General features: G+C 40.8%; 1 protein-coding gene across 3 annotated transcripts in view; it reads left to right on the forward strand.

Annotated features, from left to right (window-relative positions):
* MMS22L (MMS22 like, DNA repair protein) overlaps positions 1 to 25,565 on the forward strand; it is a 113,882-nt gene that overhangs the window by 22,704 nt on the left and 65,613 nt on the right. For all 3 annotated transcript variants that reach the window (XM_020782627.3, XM_020782707.3, XM_078380297.1), the window contains exons 9-14: positions 2,583 to 2,696; positions 4,033 to 4,212; positions 11,775 to 11,837; positions 15,776 to 15,895; positions 17,631 to 17,857; positions 19,144 to 19,653. In XM_020782627.3, coding sequence (XP_020638286.3) covers positions 2,583 to 2,696; positions 4,033 to 4,212; positions 11,775 to 11,837; positions 15,776 to 15,895; positions 17,631 to 17,857; positions 19,144 to 19,653 — 1,214 coding nt within the window. The remainder of the gene's footprint in view (positions 1 to 2,582; positions 2,697 to 4,032; positions 4,213 to 11,774; positions 11,838 to 15,775; positions 15,896 to 17,630; positions 17,858 to 19,143; positions 19,654 to 25,565) is intronic.

The raw sequence follows: 25,565 nt of genomic DNA on the forward strand, positions 1-25,565 counted from the left end.
ACAAAAATGTTTCTCTAAGTCCCCATGTGTGCAGAGTCTGATGTGAGACTCTGCACACAAAACATATAGTACATGTTTTGCTGAGGCTTTTTAAAGGAGGATGATGGTTTTATAGAAGTACAGTAGGAGGGTGTGAGAGAAGTTATGTAGTCTAGGTGCTGGACAGGATTTGTGGGTACTGAGGTAATTTTCTCATTTCCCACAATTCTTCAGAAGTAGACCAGAGAAGAGCAACTAGAGTATTAATAGGTCTGGAAACCATGTTTTGTGATGAACAGTTGAAAGAGCTGAGGTTGTTCAGCTGAGAAAAAATGGTTAAGGAAGGACATGATATCGACCTTCAAATATCTGAAGGTGTGCCATGCAGAAGATAAAAAGAGAATTCCTGTTTCTCCAGAGGGTAGGAATAGAACCAGTGGCTGGCAATTGTAGAAAAGTTGATTTGAGCTAAATATATGAGTAACCTCTTTATAGTTTGAGTTGTTTGGCAGGAGAGCAGATTTTCTTGGGTGACAATGGGTTCTCCTTCATTGAAAGTATATTGACTGGGTAGGTAGACATCTGCTGAGGATGCTATAGAATCTAAAACAGGGATAGGTCTAGGGACCATTTTTTTCCTCCTGAAATCCTGCAAGGGCTCTACAGACTACCCTGGGGGGGGCGGGGGGGGATGAAGTTACAGAACTGAAAAGTTACAGCGGCCTTTGATAACATTGACCACGGTATCCTCCTGGGGAGGCTCGCTGAGTTAGGAATAGATGGCCGGGCAATTGCTTGGCTCCGTTCCTTCTTGGAGGACCGTCCCCAGAGAGTACAGCTTGGGGAGAGCGTCTCGGCCCCGTGGAGCCTCAATTGTGGGGTTCCACAGGGGTCGATCATCTCCCCAATGCTGTTTAACATCTATATGAGGCCGCTGGGTAGGGTCATCAGGGGGTGTGGAGCTCGGTGTCACCAATATGCGGATGACACGCAGCTCTACATCTCCTTTTTTCCAACTGCAGGAGATGCCGTTCTGTCCCTCCAGCGTTGCCTGGAGACTGTACGGGAATGGATGCAGGAGAACGGCTTGAGGCTGAACCCGGACAAGACGGAAGTACTGAGGGTGGGCGCTCCCACAGCTGGGGATTTGGGAAATTCCCTCATTTTTGGGGGCGTGACCCTGCCGGTCAGCGATGGGGTTCGCAGCTTGGGTATCCATCTGGACCCGGCGCTCACTATGGAAAACCCGGTGGCGTCTGTGGTCCCTACCGCATTTTTCCATCTTAGGCGGATAGCCCAGCTGCGACCCTACCTTGACGTGGGGGCCCTCACTACTTTGGTACATGCGCTTGTAATCTCAAGATTAGACCACTGTAGTGCGCTCTACGTGGGGCTACCTTTGAGGCTGCTGCGGAAACTTCAGGTGGTGCAGAATGCTGCGGCCAGACTACTCAGTGGAGTGAGAAGATACCAACATATCTCCCCCACTCTGGCCGCATTGCATTGGCTGCCCATCCGATTCCGCATCGACTTCAAAGTACTGATGCTTACTTATAAAGCCCTAAACGGTTTAGGACCTCAATATCTGGCGGAACGCCTTCTCCCACCAAGATCTACCCGTGTCACTCGCGCAAGCCAGGAGGTAAGGCTGAGGAGCCTGACGCCGAGAGAGGCCCGTAAGGAAAAGACCAGAAATCGGGCCTTCTCGGCGGTGGCTCCTCGCCTATGGAACAACTTACCTCCTGAGATTCGTGCGGCCCCCTCGCTGGGCACTTTTAAAAAACAACTAAAAACAGATATGTATAAGCAGGCCTTCCCAACAGCTAATTCCAACAGTTAATTCCTGATGATTTTTCTTCTATACTCCTTTGTTCTTTATCTTTGTGTATTTGTAATGTTTTTAATATTTACTATTGTTGATTGTAAGCCGCCTAGAGTGGTTGAATCTGTCCAGATAGGCGGGATAGAAATGAAATGAAATGAATAAATAAATAAATAAATAAATAAATAAATAAATAAATAAATAAATAAATAAATAAATAAATAAAGTATCTAAAACACCAATTCCAGTTCTGACAAATAGTTGCAATTTGGTGGGACTGTGGCCTGTTCAAAAGGTAAATTGCCACTCTGAGAGGTCTGGGGCCCCAAAACAGCCAGGGGTGTGTGTATATGTGGCTCCAGGGCCACATTGTCTACCTCACAACCTACACTGAGCAGGTAATTGGACTGCATCAGGTATAAGAATCGTGTGGTTTATAAGCTACGTTGAGCCCCGATGCCTTTATTTGGCTCATAGAGCCCTCCAAAGCAAAACATGAATGCTATAGGGGAAAAAAGTTTTTGCAAAGGTTGCAATTTTCCTTTGAAATGGAGCAATTCTGTGCTCTTTGTTTTAGCAATGTATTGGGGTGTGTGTGTTGGTTTAAGAGTCAGGAGTGATTTTATTATCCGTAAGATGCTTCAAGTTTATTTGGGACCTTTACCTTCCTTGCAGGTCTGGTAAATGATACCATCTAAATTCCATTATAACTATAAGAGATTTCTAAATCTGTGCAACTAACATTCCTGCTGATCTGAGTCAAATTGTTTCTTTTTTACAGATAAGGTCCTCTGAAGCTCTCACTAGTCATCCTTACCCTTGCATCTGTGTAAAGGAACTATGGATTCTGCTTATTCACATGCTTGATCACAGAAATAAGGGATCTCTTACAGAGGTAAGAATCATTGCATGCCAACTAAAACTTATATTTTCTGAAAGAGAAAAATTAAAAAATTGCAGCTGCTTCTAGGCTAATGAGTACTGGGACTGAAAAAGTGATACAGTATCCAAATCTATTTTCAGTGTGATAAGCACTCATTCATGTCAGTGGCATATGTAGTTGTTCTGCTACTTCATAAGCTTCAAAAGAATTTATGCTCTTGGATCAGGAGCGAAAGTTATCTCCAGAAGCTCTCTGATCTGCAGAATCCTGGGATTTGTGGGTTGGTGAGATATTTAGAATTCTCTGCTGACATTCAGGGGAGTGGAGTACAGGCCTGTGAGGGGAGGTCAGCTTAGGATTCTAGGAGAACACCTGCACCTGTTCTCCTGGGAGCAATAACAGCAGACAAGCCAGAGCCCAGAGACTGTGCCATACAAACTAAGGCCCAGCTGGAGGCTACAGATGTGGAAGACTTGTGACTCAGTGACTTCACTGTATGGATGGATGCTGTTCCAGCCCAAACAGAGCTGGTACCTGCCAAAGCAGATGGGGAAGACCTGGGCATAGGGCTCACTGGATTGGCCCCATGACACCCTCTAGGGGAGAAATTGGAGGAAGAAGGAAGCTGGGGGACAGTAAGTACGAAAGGAGTGTTGAGAGAGGCAGCAGGAGAAACAAAGAAGGAGAGCTTCACCAGAGTTTCTTCTGAGACTTGACAACTTTCCACCCATGTGGAGTTTACATTGTGTTGTTCACAAAAAAATGTTTATTTTTCCAAGAAGAAATGGGAAGGACCCAGAAATTTTTATCAGGCTTCTCAGAGCTGAGAAGTCACCAATTATCTCAGGCACCCTCTTACCTGTTTTGAAGATTTGACCATTTTCTTCTGTCTCTGTGTGGCAGATAAGTGTCATAAATCTATGAAGCGGATCATCAAAAAGTAAATTTTGGCTCATAATTTTTTTTAAAAAAAATCTTCATGTTTTTGAGCTACAGAATCACAGCCTGCAAAGTGTAGTGGGAAAGAAGTGACGAGGGCAGGCGTTGCAGGGTGACTTAACACATGTAGTGTCCTCCTGTATCAAGGCGCGAATTGTGCCATGTTATTGAGAGCTCTGGACCTATTTTAAGCCCACAGGACTTTATTTGAAACTCCAAGTGGCAAGAAGTCTCAATGGACTGGAAATAATTTGCAGGGCGTGGCACATGTCTCCTGCACCCTCAGGGTTCTTTTTAGGTTAAAAGGTAGGGGCACAAATGGCCCAGAGATTATATGTTGCCCACCCCTGTTCTGCATAAAATAAAACTCCTTTCTGAAATAAGCTGGATGGTTTTTCTTTTTCTGCAGTCTTTCTGGACCTGGTTGAATAGAATTCTAGGAAATGCATTTGAAAAAAGAAGAGGTACAGAAGAAATGTCTGCTGCTGAGTCTATTGCTTGCAATGATCCACTGAGTTTTAGCTGGTGGTTTATTACACACCTAGCATTACTTTATCATGTTGACCGAAATGGACATGTAGATGAACAGGTAGGTTCTCCTGCCCCCCCCCCCGCAAAAAAAAATATCAGTGTGAGGTTATTGGTATTTCTGCAGAAAATTGCTCTTACCTGATTATTAGACGATATGTGATCAAAATGCACCTTGTTACTGTGGTTGTGTCTTTCAAGACTGAATACAGTGGTGCCTTGCTTAACGAGTGCCTCGCTCAACGATGAATTCGCATAACGATGGCCTTTGCTGGAAATTTTGCCGCCTCACCTAACGATGTTTCCTATAGGGGATTTTCGCATAACAATGTTTGGGACCTTGCTTCACTTAACGATGACAGTTTTAGGTCCCCTGTTTTGCTTAACTTTTTTTTTTTGACATCCCTGTTTTCGCTATTTTAAAAATATTCTAAAATGTTTTAAAAATGTTTAAAATGCTTGGAATCGTTAGTGGACCTAATAAAACCTTCGTTAAAGTAATTTGGCTTTGTTCTGAGTCTTTTTGAATTTTTGGTGATTTTTTTTCACCATGAAAATGTATTGAATAGGCTCCTATTGGAACGGATTAACTGGTTTTCAATGCATTCCTATGGGAAATGGTGTTTCGCTTAACGATGTTTTCACATAACGATGTTTTTTTTTTTTTAAATAATTTTATTTTATTTAGAAACAAGGATAGAGGGTACAGAAAGAAAGAGGGGATAGGAAAGGAAAAATAGTTTTGGGGGATAGGAGAGCATAAAGTATAACATCATCCAATCAATTCATATTACTAATACATATCAACTTTTTGCTTTTTCACAATTTGATTACCCTCCTGCTTTTATCTTATCATTTAATTTTAATTTTATTCTATGTTATTCCAACATTGTCTGGTAGCTGCTGCCATTTATACAATACATCCCATCTTTCCGTTTCTTTTTGAATTGAACAGTCTTTCAGCCCATCTGACAGAATATCCATTTTTTTCAATTCCCATATTTTCACCATAAAATTATCTGGTTTCAGTATCTCTGCCTCCTTAAGATTTTTGTCATAGTGCTTTTTAATTTTGGAAGCTGCATGGGTCACTGGATAACTCTCTACTGCATTCATATTACCTGGTGTCATGTCTAATACAGACGATTCTAAAGTCTGTACAACTTCATTTAAGTTTTGTTTGGCATCTACTGTCCCCTCTTTCGTCCCTTTCATCAAATTTTCTATTTTGCTAAGACCTGCATTCACTCGCTGGAACCCTGTTAATATTAGCCTTTGTATATTAATCTGCCATTCCTTTTCTATTTCTTGCACCACTATTCCAGAACTTTGGGATTGAACAGACCAAGTCTCCATTTGTTCTTTTGAATTTTTGGGGTCCATCTCAGGCTTTGGGGTTTGTTTAAATACCACAATAATCACCCCCTAGAAATCCTTCCAGTTTCCACAATTTTATCAACAATTCAAACCCCTCATCATAAACCTCCCCTTAGATCTCCCTCCAATCTTTGTCCAGATATTGTAGTATAAAAATCAACTTTTAGCCCAGCAAATACAATATCAATTAGAACCGTAACACAGTTATTTCTTCTTCTCCTGAGTTCAGCAAGCTTCTATTTTTAGACTCACACGTGGTCACAAACAAAACAACAGTCACAGAGTCTCAAACTGTCCAGTAGATTGTCCTTGGAGCTCGTCTTGTGATCTTCATTAACCCCTTAATGCTCCTTAGTCCAGTCGGCCACGTCAGCTCCAACCACCAGATTCTATTATTTATAGTTCACAAAGTCCAGAGAAGGCAAAGAATAGCGTATCCCAACCACGCTGCATCCACCAAAGTCTCTTAAATCCAGTCAGACGGTGTTGCTGTCTGGGATTCTTCTCCAGAAACATAAGATTTATTTTTCCATCTCAGACTCTCGGCTTTAGAATCAGCCTGGCGTTTTAATAGTTCACTTGGAGAAGCTTAGTTTCGCTTTTGAGTCAGACTGATAAGATAAACCCGCCGCTGCATTTATTCTTTCTGCCAAATAATTTCATTCTTATTTCAGCTTAATAAGGCTGTTTCATAAATCAGAGGCTTCGGCTTACTTACTTGTTATATATTTTTAGTTTATATTGATTGCTCTCCTCTCCCCCGGTAAAGGGTTCCTCGCGGCTCAGTGCCAAAAAATGGCGCCCGCTCCAGCCTGTGCACGGTGATTTCTTCAGAAGAAAAAAGTCCGGGTCTGCCTCCCTTTCTTCTCCTTCTGCTGCTCACCATCTGCTTCAGAGAGACTTCTTCTAGACTCTCCTTTGATCCCCATTTCAAAAAGGGGATCCTGGACCGGAGGGTTCCAGCTTTTCCAGAGAGAGCTCCTCTCTGGAGTTGCTGGCAGCACCGCAACAAAGCCCCGCCTCCTCACATAACGATGTTTTTAATGGAACCAATTAACATAGTTATGCGAGGCACCACTGTAACTGCATTTTCAAACCATGTTGCAATCGGTTGGCTGAGCTTCTCAAATACACAACCCTGTTGCAGTGTTTCTCTCTTTTTAAGTATTTGATATTTATAGAATAGGGATGGGCACCAACCTTGGTTTGGAGATTCATGCTGGTCCATACATGTGGCACCACAGGTGCTGTGTGTTCCTTTCCCCCACCTCCTTGGATGGATCCCCTACTCACCAGACAGCAGACACTCCTCTCCTCCGCCTCTTCAGCTTCTCGACCAGTCTCCAGCGGGAACAGGGACTTTCCTGCCCATCCCCTTTGGCTGATTGCCCACTCACACAAGGAAGCAGGGCAGGCAGACCTGTGCTCCCGCCAAGGTTTGGTCAAACAGCTGAAGAAGAGGGCACTCCATCTAGTGAGTGGGTCATCGGCTGGGGAAGCAGGGAAAGGGAACATGTTGCACCTGTGGTGCTGTGCATATGAACTGGCACGAACCTCCGAACCAAGGTCCGTGTTGATCTCTGGTATTGAAGAGTGGATGGGAGAGGAGGTGGGACTGTGGTAGAGACCAAGGGGGGGGGGGGAACAGAGTAGTACTTCCAGAGGATTGACAGTTTTGTAATTTTCCATTTTACAGATACTTGGCTGCAAAATAAATGAGCCCTCTCGCCAAACTGTGAAGGGAACATATGTACAAACTTCAGTACATATCCCTTTGTAACATATTGAAAAATGAGAGTTTTAATCTTTTCTTGTCTTTGAGTATTTCTAAGAGGAACATATGCTGTGTTTTTTATGGCTCATAATTGGTGTTATATTCTGTGTAGGTATCCGTACCTGAAAACAACATTTGAAATAAGAAGCAACCTTGGTAGTGACAATTTAACAATGAGAACTTAGGCTATTACAAATATTTTGTTTACTCTTACGACCTGGAGAGCTTGCATTTATTGGTCATGCTAATTTGCAAATTCATTAACTAATGTTAATGTGTGGTACTGTAATTCTAAAGTATTTGTCTTAGTACTTCAGTTGATGTCATTCCTTCATATCTTTCCAGCTGTGATTCCTACTCTGAATCACATTCCCAGGCCATGCAGAAGGTTTGAGAGGGGGAGAAACATGTAGCAATCCCTTGCCTGGGAGTAACCTCCCAGTGAGAGCCTGGAGTCTGGCATGTCACTGCTATGTAGTTACTGGTGAACTCAGCACTGCAAAGAAATCCCCAAATTTATTAGCCCATAACATCTTTATGTAAGTTAAAAATGGAAAAAGCATGCTAGTATGTGCTGCCCAGATACCACCTGGCTCCTCTTGCAAGGAGGTGGGATTGGAATGACCATAAACATCTCAGCAGTAGAAAGCTTAGTGTTCCATCTGAACTGGAACCTTTTGCTTTTCTCTGCCCCAATCTGTTACAGTTTGAAGCCAGGTTTCCAGATCTTAGCATCTTACAGGATAACCAGAATAAATCAGATTATCTGCATTTGTTGCCTCCAGTTTTGTAGGAAAGTGATAGTACACTAAGAACTAGTTTTTGGAGCATTTGACTTCCTAGCTGCCTGAAAGTGATTTATATTTAGGAACCAAATGCACAGCCACTTTCAAGCTTTAGTCAGTAGCTTCTCTACTGACTAAGATAGTTGTTTGTCTGTTTCTGTGAACGGTATCTGTCCCTTGATAAATGAAAGTGGGAACACATGTGTCACGATTCCATGTGGCCCCTGATTGTTTCACCAAACTAAGAGCTCATGCTATGTTTCAGCTGCCACCAGTTGATTACATCAACATTGTTTAATATTAATAATAGAGGTCCAGGCAATGTATCATTTTTAAAAGGACCAAATAGAAATTGTTTATTGTTACAGATAATGATAATCCAAGCAATGTTGTTAACTCTTACCAAACATCCTCCAGCATCCACTCTCGACCACCAGTCTTCAAAACTCGTCAACTCTCAGTCTCCTCAACTCACTAACTACCCCTCCTCCTGCTGAGTCTCTTATATCTTGTGACTCCATCATTGCAGTGCTCCCATTGGTCTATGTAGATATCACATTAATATTCATGACCTGGGCGGACACCACAACATATATTTGGCTGAAATGTAGCCAGAGGCTTTGTAGTCCCCCCCCTTCACCATTTTAGAGTATACAGATGGGGGTGCATTGCTTCTCATGGGTGGGTTTAGCTTACATATCATGGTTACATGCTTTTGAACTTTTGCAGAGAATAGTGTATTTTGTTGTTGTTAAATTATGATCAACATAAGGGAGAAATGTATGCATGTTTTATACTGCTGAGAAAAACGCCTCAGGTCATTAATATTGAACTTAAATTTTTGTCAGTTTGTCCTCTCTTTTGGAAACCTGCTTTGAAGTTCAAACTTTTTAAAGAGGCCACTGAGATTTTGAAAAAGGGAGAGGCTAGGATTGTTATACAGTGGTGCCTCGCTAGACGATGATAATCCGTTCCACTGAAATAGCTGTTTAGTGAAATCATTGTCTAGCGAAAAACATTTCCCCATTGGAATGCATTGAAACCTGTTTAATGCGTTCCAGTGGGGAAGAATCGTCGATGTCTAGCGAAGATCGGCCATAGGAAAGCCGCTTTGCAAACCGCCGATCAGCTGTTTAAATCGCTGTCTTGCGATGCTTAGGTCACCTGTTTGCAAGCGCAGAGGGAGCTGTCAAAATCGTCGTCTAGCGAAAATCGGTTTGCGAAGCAGGGACCAAACATTGTCCAACAAAATTCCCCCATCGGAATCACTGTTTTGCGAATTGCTATAGCGATTGCAAAAAGCCAGTGTCTAGCGAAAAAACTGTCATGCGGGGTAACTGTCTAGCAAGGCAGCACTGTACATATTGTCATGGTTTCAGATTATTTATTTATTTAATTATTTCAAGTGTTCAAGTCTTTGGATTTTCAAAGTATTTTTTTAAAAAAGAAAGCTTTTATGAGTTATAACTTCCAAATGGCAGATAATTTTGAATAGAATTATACATATGATCATATTTAGCAGTGAGAAGGGGTGGGTGCATATGCATGTATGTGTATAAAGTATGATAGCGCTAGCTTATATGGATTAAATGAAAAAGTTGTCAGAAGTCTCAGCTTGAAAGGGAATATCCCATCTTATTTAAAACTTATAATGGGCACACATATCGTACATGTCTTTCCTCCAATACAAAACAGCCCATGTTATCGTATCCTTAAAGGCTACATTCATAAATTTTTAAAACCAAATACATAGAATAGAAATATTGCCACTTTTGAACATTGCAGGGGTCAATTTTAACGGTGCTTTGGGCTACTGAATTATAGTCAGAATGACTTCAAGCTAAACATCCTTGCCTTTGAATTGTTTAAAATGACTAGTTTTTAAGATATGCAAAGAGTGGTTTCCAGCTGAGCAGCTTAGCAACTCAACAGGAGAACCAGAAAAAGAAACTTATTTTGCACCTTGTTGAAAGGAAGTGCTACCTATATATCCAAAGTTGTAGCCCAAAGTTTTGTATTTGTTAGAAACATGACAAAAGAATGCAAAGTATTCTTTAAAGCCACTGGCTCCAGACTATATGCAAATTGGCTTAGCAAATTTTAGTATAAATCCTTTGCTTAGGCACAAGTGCTGTATATACTATTGGAGTGAAGGGAAATTGGCTATGATCTCTTCTAGAATTGTTTCTGAAAATGCATGTTTGATAAAGAGCAAATAGAAGGTGGGATGTTGTAGATGGTTGATTAAAAAAAAACTCATGTCTTTTGTTTATCTCTGTCTGTTGAGGCTGAAGAAGTCATCTACTCCCATAGTTACTGCTGACATTTCTTCTGGATAAGATGAGCCAAAAGATTAAACTTTGTATATTGGATGTACCCGTATTTTTCGCTCCATAAGAAGCACAAATTTTTTAGGAGAAGAAAATAGGAAAATATAATCTGTTTTCTTCGCTCCATAAGACGCACAGACTTTCCACCCCCCTGTTTTGTGGGGAAAAAGTGTGTCTTATGGTGCGAAAAATACGGTAGTTTTCCAGAAAAATTGAAAGAAAATGTACACTGTTATTTATGATAACATTGACTCCATTGGAAAAAGACCTCTTGCTGTTTTTATCACTGATAACATGTTAGAGACAGTACAGTAGGCATATTCTACATTCTCTAGAACAGTAGTTCCTGACTTTGAGTCCCTAGCAACATTCCCTCTAATTTTCAGTCCCGCTTCGCCTCTCGCTCATGGGGCTTTGCCTCTGCTTGTGTGCGTGATTCTGCTCTCCACGTGCTGGGTTCCGTCGCAATCAAAATCTAACACAGTCACTGCATGGAGGAGGAAGATAGCTACGCAGACGGAAGGGGAGCCATGCACACACATGCGCCCAGCTTAGCAGGAACCTTCGTCCCCTGATATTCATGGACTAAAACTCCCAGCAGCTTTGCTGGCCAGGATTTCTGGGAGCTGCAATCCAGGAACATCTGGAGACCCCAAATTGGGAATCACTGCTCTAGAACATAAACATGGAAAGTCAAAGAATTTGATCTTTGGCCTTAGAGCATATTTTTCTGTTAAATAACAAGTTGCTTATCTTTCAGTTTTGAAACTTCATTTTCGCTTGCTTGGGCTCCGGTAAAATATATTTATATTTTTATCAAGATGAGAGACGTTTTTGCCCAAAACTAGAGATAAAAGAGTATTCTTAGATGTAGCAATGAAAGGGGTGGGAATTTCTCACATTCTTACTTTCTTGCTATGCATAAGAAGAACTACGCTTATGGCTGGTCTAGCATTTGGTTACTATAGTGGCTAGCCATGTGTCCATGGGAAACTCAAAAAGCAGGCTATGTAGCACCTCACGTTCATGTTTCCCAACAGCTGGCTTAGACTGCTTATATGTAATGTGTGCACATCAATACATACCCTGGATAATCAGGGTTGGTCATGTGTAAAGTATACAGATTAGCTGGAAACTCTTGTTATCATCAGACTTATTGATCTCATAAACACAATGATGATGGCAGGATAGGGCTAGATGTTTTTCTCCAAGCATGTTGATGGTCCAAAGTGGTGTAAAATCCAAATGGAACTGCTGTAACCTGTATAGGTTTCACTTATCTCTTAGGTATGTGTAGGATTGCACTATAAACGTTAATTACATAATCAGCTATGTAATCAACCTATTTTCTGTTCAGAAACCAGTTGAATCCAATTGGCCCTATGTAGAAGATCTCTTGAAGAGGTCCATCAGTAGTCAGGTAAGTATTTGAATAATAACTGGCAAGTTTTGGCTACCTTCAGACAAGTTGAAAGAATGTGGAAAATATTTTTAATTACTGGATCACACTTTCTGAAAGTTGAAAAATTCTTTATTTCAAGTGTGTGAACTGCCTTTGTGATTGGCCTGAGCTTGGATGCTTTATAGTAGTTTCCTTCTTGTTAGTGGTCATACTTCTAAAAAGGTTGTATTTTGAAGATAAATTGTCAGATAAGGGGTGTGTGTTGGGGGGGGAGATAATTATCCTGGATGCGTTATTTGGTTCCTTTGACAAGATGTATTCTGAATAAGAACCGGATGCTTAGAAAATGTAAACTCTATGCTGAATCTGAGGATATCAGCTTGAGAGACGTGATAGGGGAGATAGCGTATTGCATTGGAAATTCAGCTATATCCTCATCACAGCAGGAAGGTGACTTGCCTTGCTGAGCAATTTGTCTTACAGGCTTGACTCAAACTCTTACTGATAAGGTTGTAGCTTCTGAGCATTCATTTCATACCTTATCATTTTTCTTTCGACAGAGCTCTTAATGCAGTACTTTGCGGCCCAGAGGTCAGAATTGACCTCCTTTCCAAAAGTGCTTTAAAATATGTTGCCCATATTAATATGTTTTCTGTAAATTTGTTTTTGGATTCCATGCTACAAATTGTAATTTGTGTAACATCAGCTATTACAAAATAATTTATTTCATTTGTTTTTACCTCAGAAATGGCTAGCCATGTAGCCTAAGTAACAGGAGTACTCTTTTTTTTTCCCTTTTTTCTTTGTAATGGCTGGTGTTAACATAAATTACATTTTGTACCATGCAACCTAAGTATGAATTTAGAGAAAATCTATTACTTACATACACTATTTTTTTTTCAAAAGTGCAGGAATTCTAGTGGAATCGAGGTTTCCTTCTCTAGTGTTCTTCCCAAGCATAATTTCTGCTTTAGTTCATGGAGGAGACTTTGGTTCAGTAAGAATGGAAGGAGGAAAGCAATTTTCATAAATTCTCCCTTCACAAGGCAACCGCCGGTGCCACCTCCTAGGCTGTATTAGAAGAGCCAGGAGGTGGCATTGGATGTAGCAGTGGGAGCTATGGAAATGTAATTCTGGATCCAGTGCAAAATATATTATGGTTCAAAATTGTACTATATTATCACTCTTGTTTTTTTAACCCCATAGGCTCTGTGTATGACCACACAGAAAGAGGTCCTACTGAATTCAATAGGATTTATATCCAAGAGAATCTGCCAAGAATGAGACCCAGAGTATGACTATGAGAGTCTTTTAATTAGTATATTCAGAAAATGGCTACAGTGGAAACCAGTGGAAGTTGAAAGGAATGCTAAAAATGTGGATGTGATTACTGTAGAAGAAAAATACTTTCAATTGAACTGTTTTTACATAGTTAAAAAAAACCCCTAAGCATCCAATGTGTGATACTCTTTGAATACAATGTTTCTAGGAACAGTTATTATAAATACATTCATAAAATATTTTGTTGCAGAATGTCAGTTTCAGAGAAATTGCCCAGGTTTTTTTTAATAGATTTTGCAATAGACAAACTATTTTTTGTTATGCTATTGTGGCATCTTGTTTAAAGTTAAAATAGAATTTTTGTATACAAGGGCAATATTGGCGTTACATCAGGGATGTAATTGTTTGCTGGAGTAAGCTGGGATCTTTTGGTGAAAATGGGACTCTTTGCAAGACTGCTTACCCTGTTTTCCCGAGAATAAGACCTAACCTGAAAATAAGCCCTAGTATGATTTTTCAGGATGCTCGTAATATAAGCCCTACCCCCAAAATAAGCCCTAGTTAAATGAAAGCTTAAGTGAAAGTTGCCACTGTGCAGCAACCAGAAGATGACATGTTCTTTATTTGAATAAACGTAGATTGTTGTAGATGAAAAAAATAAAACATCCCCTGAAAATAAGCCCTGCTGCTTTTTTTGAGCAAAAATTAATATAAGACCCTGTCTTATACTCGGGGAAACATGGTAGTTTTAGGAAGGCTGGTTCTTGTTTACTTATGCCATCAAGCAATTAACATAAGAGTAATTTTTTTTGGTTCCCGTTTTATTCTGAGATATGTGAGCTCAGAAAATAAAATGTCCTACACACACAGAAACTTCTTCTGGGTTGCTGTGTTTTGAGTCTGGAAGCGTAAGGAAACCATATCCTCTTGCAGTTCCCAATACAGTTGTGGTAGTACATGTATGATTAAACAAAAGAATACCTTATAAGTTATGATGTGGAAGCAGCTACGTAAATACTTAACACATACTTATTTTCACAGTAATATGAAGCATTTCTAAATTCTCATTTATTTATACAGGGAATCTTACTAAATTAGAATATATTCAGAACGAAGAATGTCCCTAATAGGTAGCTTCTGTGGTTTTACAGCTAAAGTAATAAGCACATATGTGGGATCAAACAGACATATATCCCCAGTTCTTCTAATTGTTACATTTGCTTTTCTGCAAAAGCCCTATTCTGCAAGGACACCTAAGAATGCTTTTCAGCATCTTTGCAAAAATAATTTTATAACTACAGTGGTTTTTACAAAAGATCAAGCATCTGTTTAGTTAGCATTGGATTCTTTTGTCATTTTTGTAAGATAATTTAAAATAAAGCTTGCCTTTATTTCTAACTTTGTTTTTAGTAGTCACTGAGTATGTCTGATAAAATGGGCAAATGCCAAATAAAAGTCTCAGAAGATAAAGTTAAGAGTTTTAAAATTTGTCCTTTACAGTAGATCTCAAATGATTGATTTTATACTACAAATTCCTTTCTGATCATATGAACAAAAAATAACTCTTGGAAAGTAAAATTACTTTCGTGACATTTGTGCATTGCGTCATATTTTTGCAGGCCAAGTCTTGGAGAAGAGAACTTTACTTCTCCAGTTAAAATCCTATTCATGCCCTTCTAGCATCACCCTATTGACTAGACTCCTTTCTGAACATTATATACAGTAGTTTCTTTGAATAATTAAAAGTGTTACAATACTCAGGAGGTTACATTAGAAAAACCTTGAAAAGGAAAGGGGGAAAAACAGTTTATGCTTCACAGTGGGTTATTTTTAGATGTTTGACCTGATAACATTGATAGTATAGTTAAAAGGAGGAGCCTTCCAGATATACTAGTACTGCAAAGCCTGTTATCCTTCACCAGTGGTGAGGGTTACTGGCGTTCCAATCCAAAAACATTTAAACACCCCAAAATAAGAAATTCTTCCTCAGATTTTCACTGCATTGGCACTGTACAGCAAAGAATGGACTCTAGGCAGGGATATGCAGAAGAGAACAAAGCTTTGCTGATGCGGCTTCATTTCAGGAGCAGCCAGTAAGAACTGAAGTAGTTCTACTTTTGAAATGCCTGAGAAGATACAAAAATAAGTATGTTTGGTGGGTGGTTTATGCAGTAGTCACACAGCTGCCTGTGTGAAGGGAACAGAACTTTTTTTAGAGCTTGGTCTTTCCAATCAGTCACAGGGGCAGAACATACTTACAAATCGGCGTTTTCTGTTGCTTGCAAGAGGATTTAATCTCTGGAAGATGTGCTGTGGACACAACAGTTTATAACCTTTTATTTGGGATATGCTGATATGTGTGGTCTTCTCATCTGGGTATTACACTCCCAAATTATCTTTTAAACCTCTAGGTTTCAGGTTATAGAATTTGAAGGCCTAAAAATGTAGATGGATTTAGACAGTCCGGGTATTTGTCAGATTTTATTTTCTAGATCACTGCTCATATTAACGCATTGGCTTTTTTTTACTAAACTAGAAATAACATTTATGGGAGGATATTATTATCAAAATCTGAAAGCTGTGTACAGTACTGGATTCGTGTTCAAGGTTATTTTTATTAAATAAAAAAAAAGCTAAATAAGATTTAACAGCACTTGAATGTCTTTGTTTACTAGGCTGGAGTGTTAGAAGAACACTTACGAATGCATCTTCAATGCTGTTTGACCTTAACTCATATCTGGGATGTGAACCTCTCTACTGTCACCATACTTTGGGAACATTACAGTAAGAATTTGGTTAGTAAATAAACTGAAGAAAAAGTATTGCTGTAAATGGAAGTCTTGAGGAAATTGGTTTTTTGGGGGGTGGGGTTGTTTTTAGTAATCCAATTTGAGGATGTATTTTTTAAAATAATAATCCGCTATTTAGGAATAGGGTTTTCTACTGCTTATTGGTTATTTCTTTTTTAAGAGCTCAGATTTACACATTGATTCTGTTTATTTCCCACTCCACTGCAAAAAGTCTTAGTAGATTTCAGGGAGTTACACTCCAAAATGTTAAAAATGGGGAAATGTTTGTCCAGAGATATGGGGTTTCCTTCTTGCTAGGAAGGGCTTAATCTTCTTTTGACTGAAGACTAAAACTAAAGTGTTCTTCCAGCATTAGTGTAACTATAGGAAAACCGGCTGATCATTGTGAGAGAAAGGATGTTGACAGGTCTTGCCCTCTGAGCAATACTCATATATCAGTCAGAGTTTTCTTTTGTAAGTCATCTTGTTGTATTTAAAGAGATACAGTGGTGCCCCGCATAGCGAGGTTAATCCGTTCCGGATTAACCTTCGCTATGGGGAAACATCGCTAAACGGAACAGAAAAGCCCATTGGAATGCATTAAACTTTGTTTAATGCGTTCCAAATGGGCCCAAAACTCACCGTTCTGTGATGTTTCCCCATCCGGCCACGGCCATTTTGGGTGTTCTGGAGGGCATTTTGGGTGTTCCGGCGGCCCTTTTGGGTGTTCCGGCGGCCATTTTGGAACTGCTGAACAGCTGTTCTCCCATCGCAATGCGAAGATCGGTAAGCGAAATGCTTACTGATCGTCGCAAAGCGATTTTCGCCCTATTAAAACATCGGTATCCGATTGCATTAGCGATCGCAAAATCCGCATAGCTATGCGGATTCATCGTTAAACAGTGCGCTCATATGTGAGGCACGACTGTAGCAGACATTTTAGTTGCATTTGGGTGGAAAAATTTTTAAAATGGTTAATTTATCACCGAGAGAATGTCAGTCTTCGGTTAGTAGAAAAGAACAGCAGAGGGGAACTAGAGCCCACTTGCTGCACTCTCATGTCAGAAATCCTGGAATGGGACACTTTGCACAAGGGAAAACACTTGTCCTTGTGTCTTTCTGGTATGCTGAATCAGAGCTAGGAAAAGTTGTGTTTTTGGATTACTGTGGTTGATGGATTCTAGGAACTGTAATCCAAAAAAGTTACTGTCCCAAACTTTGTGCTAAATAGGAAGGCACAGATCTAAAGTACAGGATTAAATGCAAGAGTTGACTCCTTAACCTGATAGGCAGCCCAGTGTTTAAGAAGCCAATCTTTTACTAGCTGTTTGTCCATGTAGTTCAAACTGTTGACTGTCATTGGCCCAGCATGGTGATAGATACAGGTCTTTCACATTGCTTGCTACATGCTCCTTGTAAATGAAAGTGCTGGGGATTACATCTGGGAATTTGCACATGCTGCTTGACTACTACTGACTGGTGGTCCTGCTTCCGTTCTTTGCTAGGGGACGCCTGTGGCTAATGTAGATATACTAGTCTTGGTAATAAGTCTAATGAATGGCATTTGGCTACCTGCATGACTATGGATACCAGCTGTTCGATGAACATCTTTGCTGATTCCAAAACAATTAGTGAGCAACAAATCTCTGCATTTTAATTTTCTAATGGCTGTGGGGGAATTATTATATTCATTGCTCTTTGTGACTCATGTTGCGATATATGTGCTGCATCTTTCTTTCAGAACAGCCCCTTTATTATTCCTTGGCTTGGTCTCAAAGGTCTTGCGAATATTAATAGAACACCCATGTCTATGTATGAGTTGGTAAAGAACTGTTGCAGTAACCTACATACTCCTGACATGTATGCATCCAGCAATAGCTATCATTTTTTTCTTCGTATTTTGACACAAATAATGAAGAAAGCAGTGAAGACCAATGGGGTTCATCCATGGAAACAGATCAAAGGAAGGTACTTTGGCTTTGACAATTTTTTTTTACCTCTGGGACTTTCAGCCTACACTGTGTGCTAATTGTGACAGAGCCATTTTGTTTTATTTAAGGTGTACATGTATAGTGTCTATGTTTATGAATCCTAAAATATTCATAAATGTGAAGGATTTCTTCCTTATCCATAAAGCGTTTGTAAATAAGGTGGTTCTTCACAGTCTCTGACTGTGGTTACCAGCTTGGGGTATCCCAGGTGTTCTTGGCCTGCAATTTCCAGAAGTCTTCTCACCACCAGCTGTACTGCCTGGGGATTCTGGGAATTGCAGTCTAAGAACACCTGAGTTACCATGGTTGAGAGCCACTGATCTATGAGATAGTTCTTCTGCTGGTGCAGATCTTCTTTCAGAATTTTAGAATTGAATAGCTTCTCTCAGGGATCCCACCCCCACCCTGTATGGTGAATGTCATGTATTAATTTTCCCTTATATGCCACCTGCCTCCCCTTCCTCTCCAGCAAATGGAATCTATTGTATAAAGAAGAGAATGGGTCAGATCCAGAACTGCATGAGTAAACCTACAGTGGGGTCTCGACTTACGAACGGCTCGACATACGAACGTTTCGACTTACGAACCGCTCTCATAGGAATATATGGACTCGACTTACGAACTTAGATTCGAGTTACGCACTCTTTTTTTTTCCCTTTTTTTAAAAGCTAAGTCATCTTAGGTTAAAAGGAAAAAAGAAAAAAATATCCCCCTCTAGTGCCAGAAGGCGGAATAGCAGCTTCCCATTAGTTTCTATGGACGAAAAGAGCAGATACGGATTAAATGGTTTTCAGTGCATTCCTATGGGAAATGCAGATTCGACTTAAGAACTTTTCGACCTGAGAACTGCCTTCCAATACGGATTAAGTTCGTAAGTCGAGACCCCACTGTATTGCTTTATCTTCTTCACTTTCCCTGCTTCCTCTCAAGCATTTCCTGAAGAGTGTTGGCTCAGCTGAGGAAGGGAGAAGAAGTTGCTGGATTTGCACAGGCAAAGCTCTAGTTATTGCTGGTGCCTCCAGCCGCTTTCCCTGTTATTTTCCTTTTCACAATTGCCTTCGCCCACACCACAGCCCACAATGTTTGGGTTAGGGGGGATACAGATCTTCAAAACATTCCATAGAGGCTGTTTAGGAGAACATTTTCAATATGTTCAAGCGACAGCTTGTTGAAGGAAAAGGTGAATACAAAACAAGTTAAAGAGAACTGATTTTGTGGGTTTTCTGTCTGTGTATCTGTGTGTATCCTGTGTTTGCAATGCAGAATTTATTCCAAATTTCACCAGAAAAAGATGCGAGAACTGACCGAGGTTGGGCTGCAAAACTTCTTCTATCTTTTCCTTGTGCTGGCGGCTATTGCTGAGACTGAAGATGTTGCTAGCCGCATGATGGAACTTCTCCATTGCCTTAGCCCTGCTTCCACCAGCGTTCCTCAGAGAGCTGTCATCTGGAAAGGTTACTTTGCTTTCATCTTGACATACATTGAGAAGAACATGGATGTCAGAGTGCTAGCTCAGCAGATCTCCAGTGCCTTCCATGAAAAGGCAAAGGAGTTCTTAGTAGCAAGGAATGACCTCTCACAAAAACAAAACCTCTGGATGCTGCTTTCCACCTACATTGATGGTGTCCAAGAGGTTTTTGAGACCAGCAACTGCTTGAACCTCTCAGAAGAGAAGCTGCTGAGTGATGGCTTTAGTATGCTGCTGCCAGGTTGCCGAGGAGCTGAACTTTCCACTGTGTTAACCTTCTTGCAGGATGTTCTTTTCAAGCTGAGGTAAGGCTTTATGTATGGATATATGCATGAGATTTTCTTTTCAGTATATAACTTACTTTATTGCTTTTAACACACATGCTATAATGTGGCAGGTTGCTTTTTTTTTTACCCCTTTTTGGCACAGTATTTGCTAGATGCTTCCTAGTATTTATATGCATACTCCTTTTAGCTTTAAATATTGTCTTCTAATAATGTTAACCGCCTTGGCTCCTTTTTAAGGAGAAAGGTGGGGTAAAAATATTACAAATAAAATTAATTTTTTTAAAAAAAAATTGCTCAGTGGATTGGAGCTCCTGGCTGTGGAGCCAAAGATTGGAAGTCCAGTTCTTCACTGTGCCTCACAGAAGAAGAGGCAGCTTTGAACAAGTTGCATGGTCCCGGAGCAACACCAAAAGGAGGGACTGGTAGACCACTTTGGAGTACTTTTATACCTGGGAAGATGGAGGGAGAGGAATGGTCTCCATAAGCTGAAATTGACTTGACAGCACTTTCTTAATATAATGGCCAGAATCCTAATGCTTATGCCTGTCAATGTAGCTCAAGCAGCATAAACCTAGGCAGCAAATTGGCACTAGTGAAGAAGTCAGTGCTTGTATTTCTTGTCGCACACCAATTATGTGAGTTGGTGTGCGTAGCAAGAAGTAAAAGCAACAGCTTCTTCGTTGGCAGCACTTTGCTGCTGAAACTCATGCTACTGGAATATTTAATGGAATATTCAATGGAATTCTGAGTAGTAGGACATTCCTTAGAACCTCACAGCTTTGTATGTGGATAAAAGATTAAAATTGCATAAAACGGGAAATGGTAGAGTAACCAGTGGGGAAATGGGAAGTGAGTGATTAAAGACTGATCAGTTTTGCCTCAACTTACCGATACAGTTGAAAACTTCCAAACTGACCTTTCTGCAGTAAGTGCACTTCTGTCCACTAATTCAGAGTGGAGGCAGCTTTTCAATTTGAATCCGAGAACTACTGTAGGAAGGTTGGAAGACATCAACCTCTGTCACCCTGCCACAAGGCCTAATGAGACAGTTATTGATCGGTCACTGTAGAAACCTGAGGATTTAAGGAGGGTACAGTGTAAAATATGCATTATAAACAGTGGGGGAAAACTGACCTGCATGTTTACCTTAAGTACTTTGTTACTGTCTAGATAGTTTGACTTCTACTGTCAGTAGCTTGTAATTCAAGGACAACTAGGTTTTTTTCCCCCACCTCCAGGCCGTGTTTGAACAAAGATAAACTGTTTGACAAAGTGCAGGTGATTTATTAGGAGAGTCGCTGTAAATTGGTCTTTAAAAAGTGGAAACTATTCTGATTTACAGGACATTGTCTCTTTTAGGGGCTGTTTGGAAGTGTGTCATGCATACTGCCTTTATAAGGTCCTGTGATTTTGAACGGTCTGCATGATCATAGCAGTTATATTTTTACGAGTTTAAAAAATAAGATAGAGGCCAGAATCCTATTGATGATTGTTTAAGGTCTGAATAACTCACAGCAGGCAATTGAAACTGTGCTGGGTGCCTCTTGGTCCTGTAGTCCATCATGTGGCCAGGCACACAACTGGGATGCATCCTGGCACCTTGTCTATTAGCTGGGCAAGTCGCATGAACTTTATGTGAACAGCAATGGCTGAGTCAAAATCTCCTGCTCTGCAAACTGAACAGATCCACCTCTTCGTTGAAGCAAATCAGAGGTAGCACAGGCTTGCATGAGCTGGGTTCTCTCATAAGCAGAAGACAGAAAGTTGATTTTTGTTAATTTCTCCCCTCTTTGCAGCCCCTCCTTCTACACTACTTTGGATGATCCTCCATAGCAACCATTTTCAGCTTTTTTTTAATGGCCATAAACATAATATGGAAGAAATATAGGCCAAGTCAGAATTGTACAAGATGCATAACAAACCTTACAAGGTGGTGTGTGAACAGTTGTTTCCAGTTTGTGGTCCCCTTCTATAGAACACATGGAGGGGTGTAGGGGCTGCACATTTGGAGGGGAGGAAATAGAAAAATGGCGATTCCCATTGTTAGGCCCATGGGAACATCCATTGCATGCAAATCTGAACAGTACTCAACCCACTGAAAAGTAATTTCACCAACTATATTGTTGTGGATGTGGGTAGTAGCACTAATAGAAAAATCAACTAGTTGTTGATCCTCTAAGACTACTTAGAGGAGAAACAAAAGAAGATAATTTCAATAAAATTTGGCACCCACTGTTAGTTTTTGATTTGGAACTAAATAGAGAAGAAAACATTTTGAGAAGTTGGAGTACTGATTTGCAGTCTTTTATGCTTCATAGGATGTGTGTATTAATGGACCAGAAAAAGAAAAAAAATCATGTTGTGAGAGGTGTTAAAAGAACCATAGTATTAAAGACTATGAAGCACTGGAGGGAAATCCTGAATTGCTGCCAAGAGGTTACAAATATGCAATGCTGATGTTTTGAATGAGGAAACTCTTCAATAAAATAATGGGGGGAAATCTGGTTTCCTCCCTGTTCCATGTGACATATGAACATTGAGGGATTTGGTGCCAAATTAGCCTGATGCACATGCAGAGAAATAATTTTGAACAGAAGCAGTGCTATTAAAAGCTTGAAAGATATGCGTGGCTATCTGCTTCCCACACTACATAAATACAATCTGTGTTAATATGGATAAAATGTTATGGACAAATTTCAGAGTAAAGTTATGCCTTTGGCAGTGCGCCTGCAAATAGTTGACGTTTGCCTAATTCTATAATATAAAAATACATTACACTGTACAATTGCAGTATAATGATTCATATTTTTTATAGTTGAGAAAGAGAGAATATACACATAGCAAAATGGTAGTGTGAAGCAACTTCAGCTTTGTGTGTGTGTGTCTGTGTCTGTGTGTGTTTGAGGGAGAGCACAAAGATGCATCTGCCAAGAACGGGGTTATAAAGCAATATGTTTGGCCAGATTAATAACATGGAATCTTGGCTGCCTCTCTGATTTGGCAAAGGAGAGAATGTCTCACTATGGCAATACTTCCTGTTTTAAGATCCAGATGGGAATAAGATATCAGCCTTTGCATAAATGTAATATTTCTGCCAACTGTACTGGGTATAATAGTTCCAGAAATGTCAGAATGTGCAGGTAGGTAGGAAGTGAGACCACTGATTAAAGGGAGAAGAAGCTCCCTGTAGGCAGTTAGTTAATAATAACTTCATATGCCACTTTTCTGCTAACCCAAGATGATGGCTCGCAGGAGCATTCCTTTATTGCTGATTAAGTAGCATTATGAAAATACTGACTTGGCTGTGTTAACTAAATGCCTTGATATTTAAAGCTTAGAATGTCAAATAGTTCTTGCAATCCCTTTTAACACATCACATATAGAATGTCTGGAATTACATTTTATTTGAGATGATTGTAGGAATGGCATTTTTCCTCCTTTCCATTTAAGAGATGGGAGAGAACTGTAGCCAAAAGCTGTGCTTTAATTGTAGCCATTCATGCTACAGTAGTTAAGGGACTCTCATCCTTTTCCATTATAACCCCTTTTATTTTTCTGAGTTTTCTTTTTTCCTTTCTTTATTTTTAATAAAAGTTTTATTCATTTCCAATAAGGGTGAGGGTTGGGTTGTGGGTGTTACATACAGCACTGATGTTACCTGTCTGTCATGGGTTTGGAGGGAAAGTTCCATCCTATGGGGAGTGGAAGGCGGGACATCAGGAGGAGGGGCTGTACTGTATATATATGTGAAGCCTGTGTGGTGAAGTTTAGGAGACGCTGGGATGTGAAGAAGCAGCAGCTGGGAAGAAGAAGCTGGTGTGGGAGTCTGTGTGTCAGACAGGGTACTACTGTGTGTCAGAGTACCAACCTGATAGGTTCAGGTGTCTGTTGGTTAGCCAGAACTGATAGGTTCAGGGTCTGTGCTTCAAGTTAAGGGTTCTGTGTGAACCAAACTGTATGCATGTATGAATGAAACTAAGCCACGTTACTGAATCTTATTCACCTGATCATTTTATTTTCCCTGTGTGTGATTTAAATAAACCTTATTCTTTATTTGTTTAAAAATCCATCCCTGGTCTGTGTGACTTCTTATAGGGAATGGTTGGTGGCAGCTTAGTTAACGTGTGGCAGATCCCAGTAGGTCTGGGTATGTCACATTGATTGGTGTCCAGCGTGTGGGATACGACTGGTCCAGTTGTCCAGCGGTCCAGCAAAGCCTTGGCAAGTGTGCCCAGAGCAAGGGGGGTCTAGTCAGGGACAATCTGAGGCGCGTAGGTAATCTTCTAGGTGTACCTCACGGGGAGGTGCGCTAGTGGAAGAACGTGCCAACTGGGGAGACTAGATTAGGGTGCTCTGAGGCGGCCTGTTTTTGGCGGGAAAAAAGCTGAGGCAAAACTGTGTAGTAGCAGTGATCTAGCCTGCCTGCTGAGAGGCCCAGCAGAGGGGGGTAGGCTCTGGCTCGCAACTGTTGCAAGTTAAGTGCTGAAGAACAGCAGCAATCTATAGAAAGCTGGTTCTGAGGCAAAAGAGAAAAAAGTGGTCGTTTTATTTTGAGGCTTGACTTTTTAAAGCAGCCTGTTCTGGGGGGGAGTATGCCCTTGACTCGAAGCCAAATGGCAGAAATGGGTGAAGTGAAAGACCCCCAGGTTGACCAAGGTTCTGAGGATGAATTTGGCTCAGTGCAAGGTGATAGCACAGGAGAGCAGAACCCAGAGCTCAGAAAATTGCTCATAGCCCAACAGCATGAACTGAGGGTGAGGGAAATGGAGGAAAGATTAGAGAGAGAAAGAATGCAGGAAAGGGAAAGGCAAAGACAATTTGATCTGGAAAAAGAAAGAATGGCGTTTGAATTAAGAAAATTGGAACTGATGAATCAGAACAATAATAACAATAGGGATTCTGAGGGAGGCCAATTGTCTAAGGCTGACCTGAAGAAATTCCCTGTGTACCACAAGGGAGATTGTCCTGAGGTGTTCTTTTCCTTAGTGGAAAGAGCGTTTGTGGACTTCTCAGTGAGGGAAACTGAGAAGATGACCATCATGCGATCTTTAATCAGTGGTAGCCTGGCTGAGGTCTATGCCGAGATGCCTGAGGAACTGATGAGAGATTTTGCAGAGTTTAAAAAACTGGTGTTTGCAAGACATGGGATAAATGCGGAACAGCTGAGGCAAAGATTTAGGTCAATCACCAAAAAGCCAGAGCAGACTTTTACCCAAGTGGGGGCCCAATTGGTGAGGCTGCTTGAGAAATGGCTATCTCAGGAGGGGACAGAGACCTTTCAACAGCTTAAAGATTTGATAGCGCTGGAGCAGTTCTATTCAGTCCTGCATGGGGAATTGAAATTCCAGGTGAGGGAAAGGAAACCAAAATCTGTGGCAGAAGCCGCCGAGATTGCAGATTTTATTCACCAGATAAGAAAGCCCTTAGGTGAGGGGAAATCTGTAGGTAAACCCAAAGAAACCTACAGCAAGTACTCTCAGGGACCGGGGAAAAGCCAGCAAGGGGGAGGGGCCCATGGTGAAGGGAAGCCCTCAGACATGAAACCAAGACCTCAGATTTTGGAGGGAAAACTAAAACAAGATGAGAGAGAATCAAAATACACCCGAAAATGTTATTTCTGTCAGGGAAAGGGTCATCTAATCTCAGAGTGTGAGAAATTAAAGCAGCTAAAAGGAATGGTGCCTCAAGATTCGAGTGGGACCAAGCCAAAAGCTGTGTTCTGTGTCCAGAAAGAGCAAGGCTCATTGTCACTGAGGGAGCCTGTTGCCATGGCTACTCAATCTGGAACAGCTACATCTGCTGATCAGGCTGAGGAAAATGGTCCTCTTGTAGAAGTCAGGCGCTGCCTGTTGGTGAGGACAGATTCCCAGTTGTTTGAGACAGCAGGGGTGGACGTAGGAATACTTGACCGTCAGTATCGGGGGCTGCGG

Source organism: Pogona vitticeps, chromosome 1, assembly GCF_051106095.1.
Source record: "Pogona vitticeps strain Pit_001003342236 chromosome 1, PviZW2.1, whole genome shotgun sequence".
Classification (NCBI taxonomy): domain Eukaryota; kingdom Metazoa; phylum Chordata; class Lepidosauria; order Squamata; family Agamidae; genus Pogona; species Pogona vitticeps.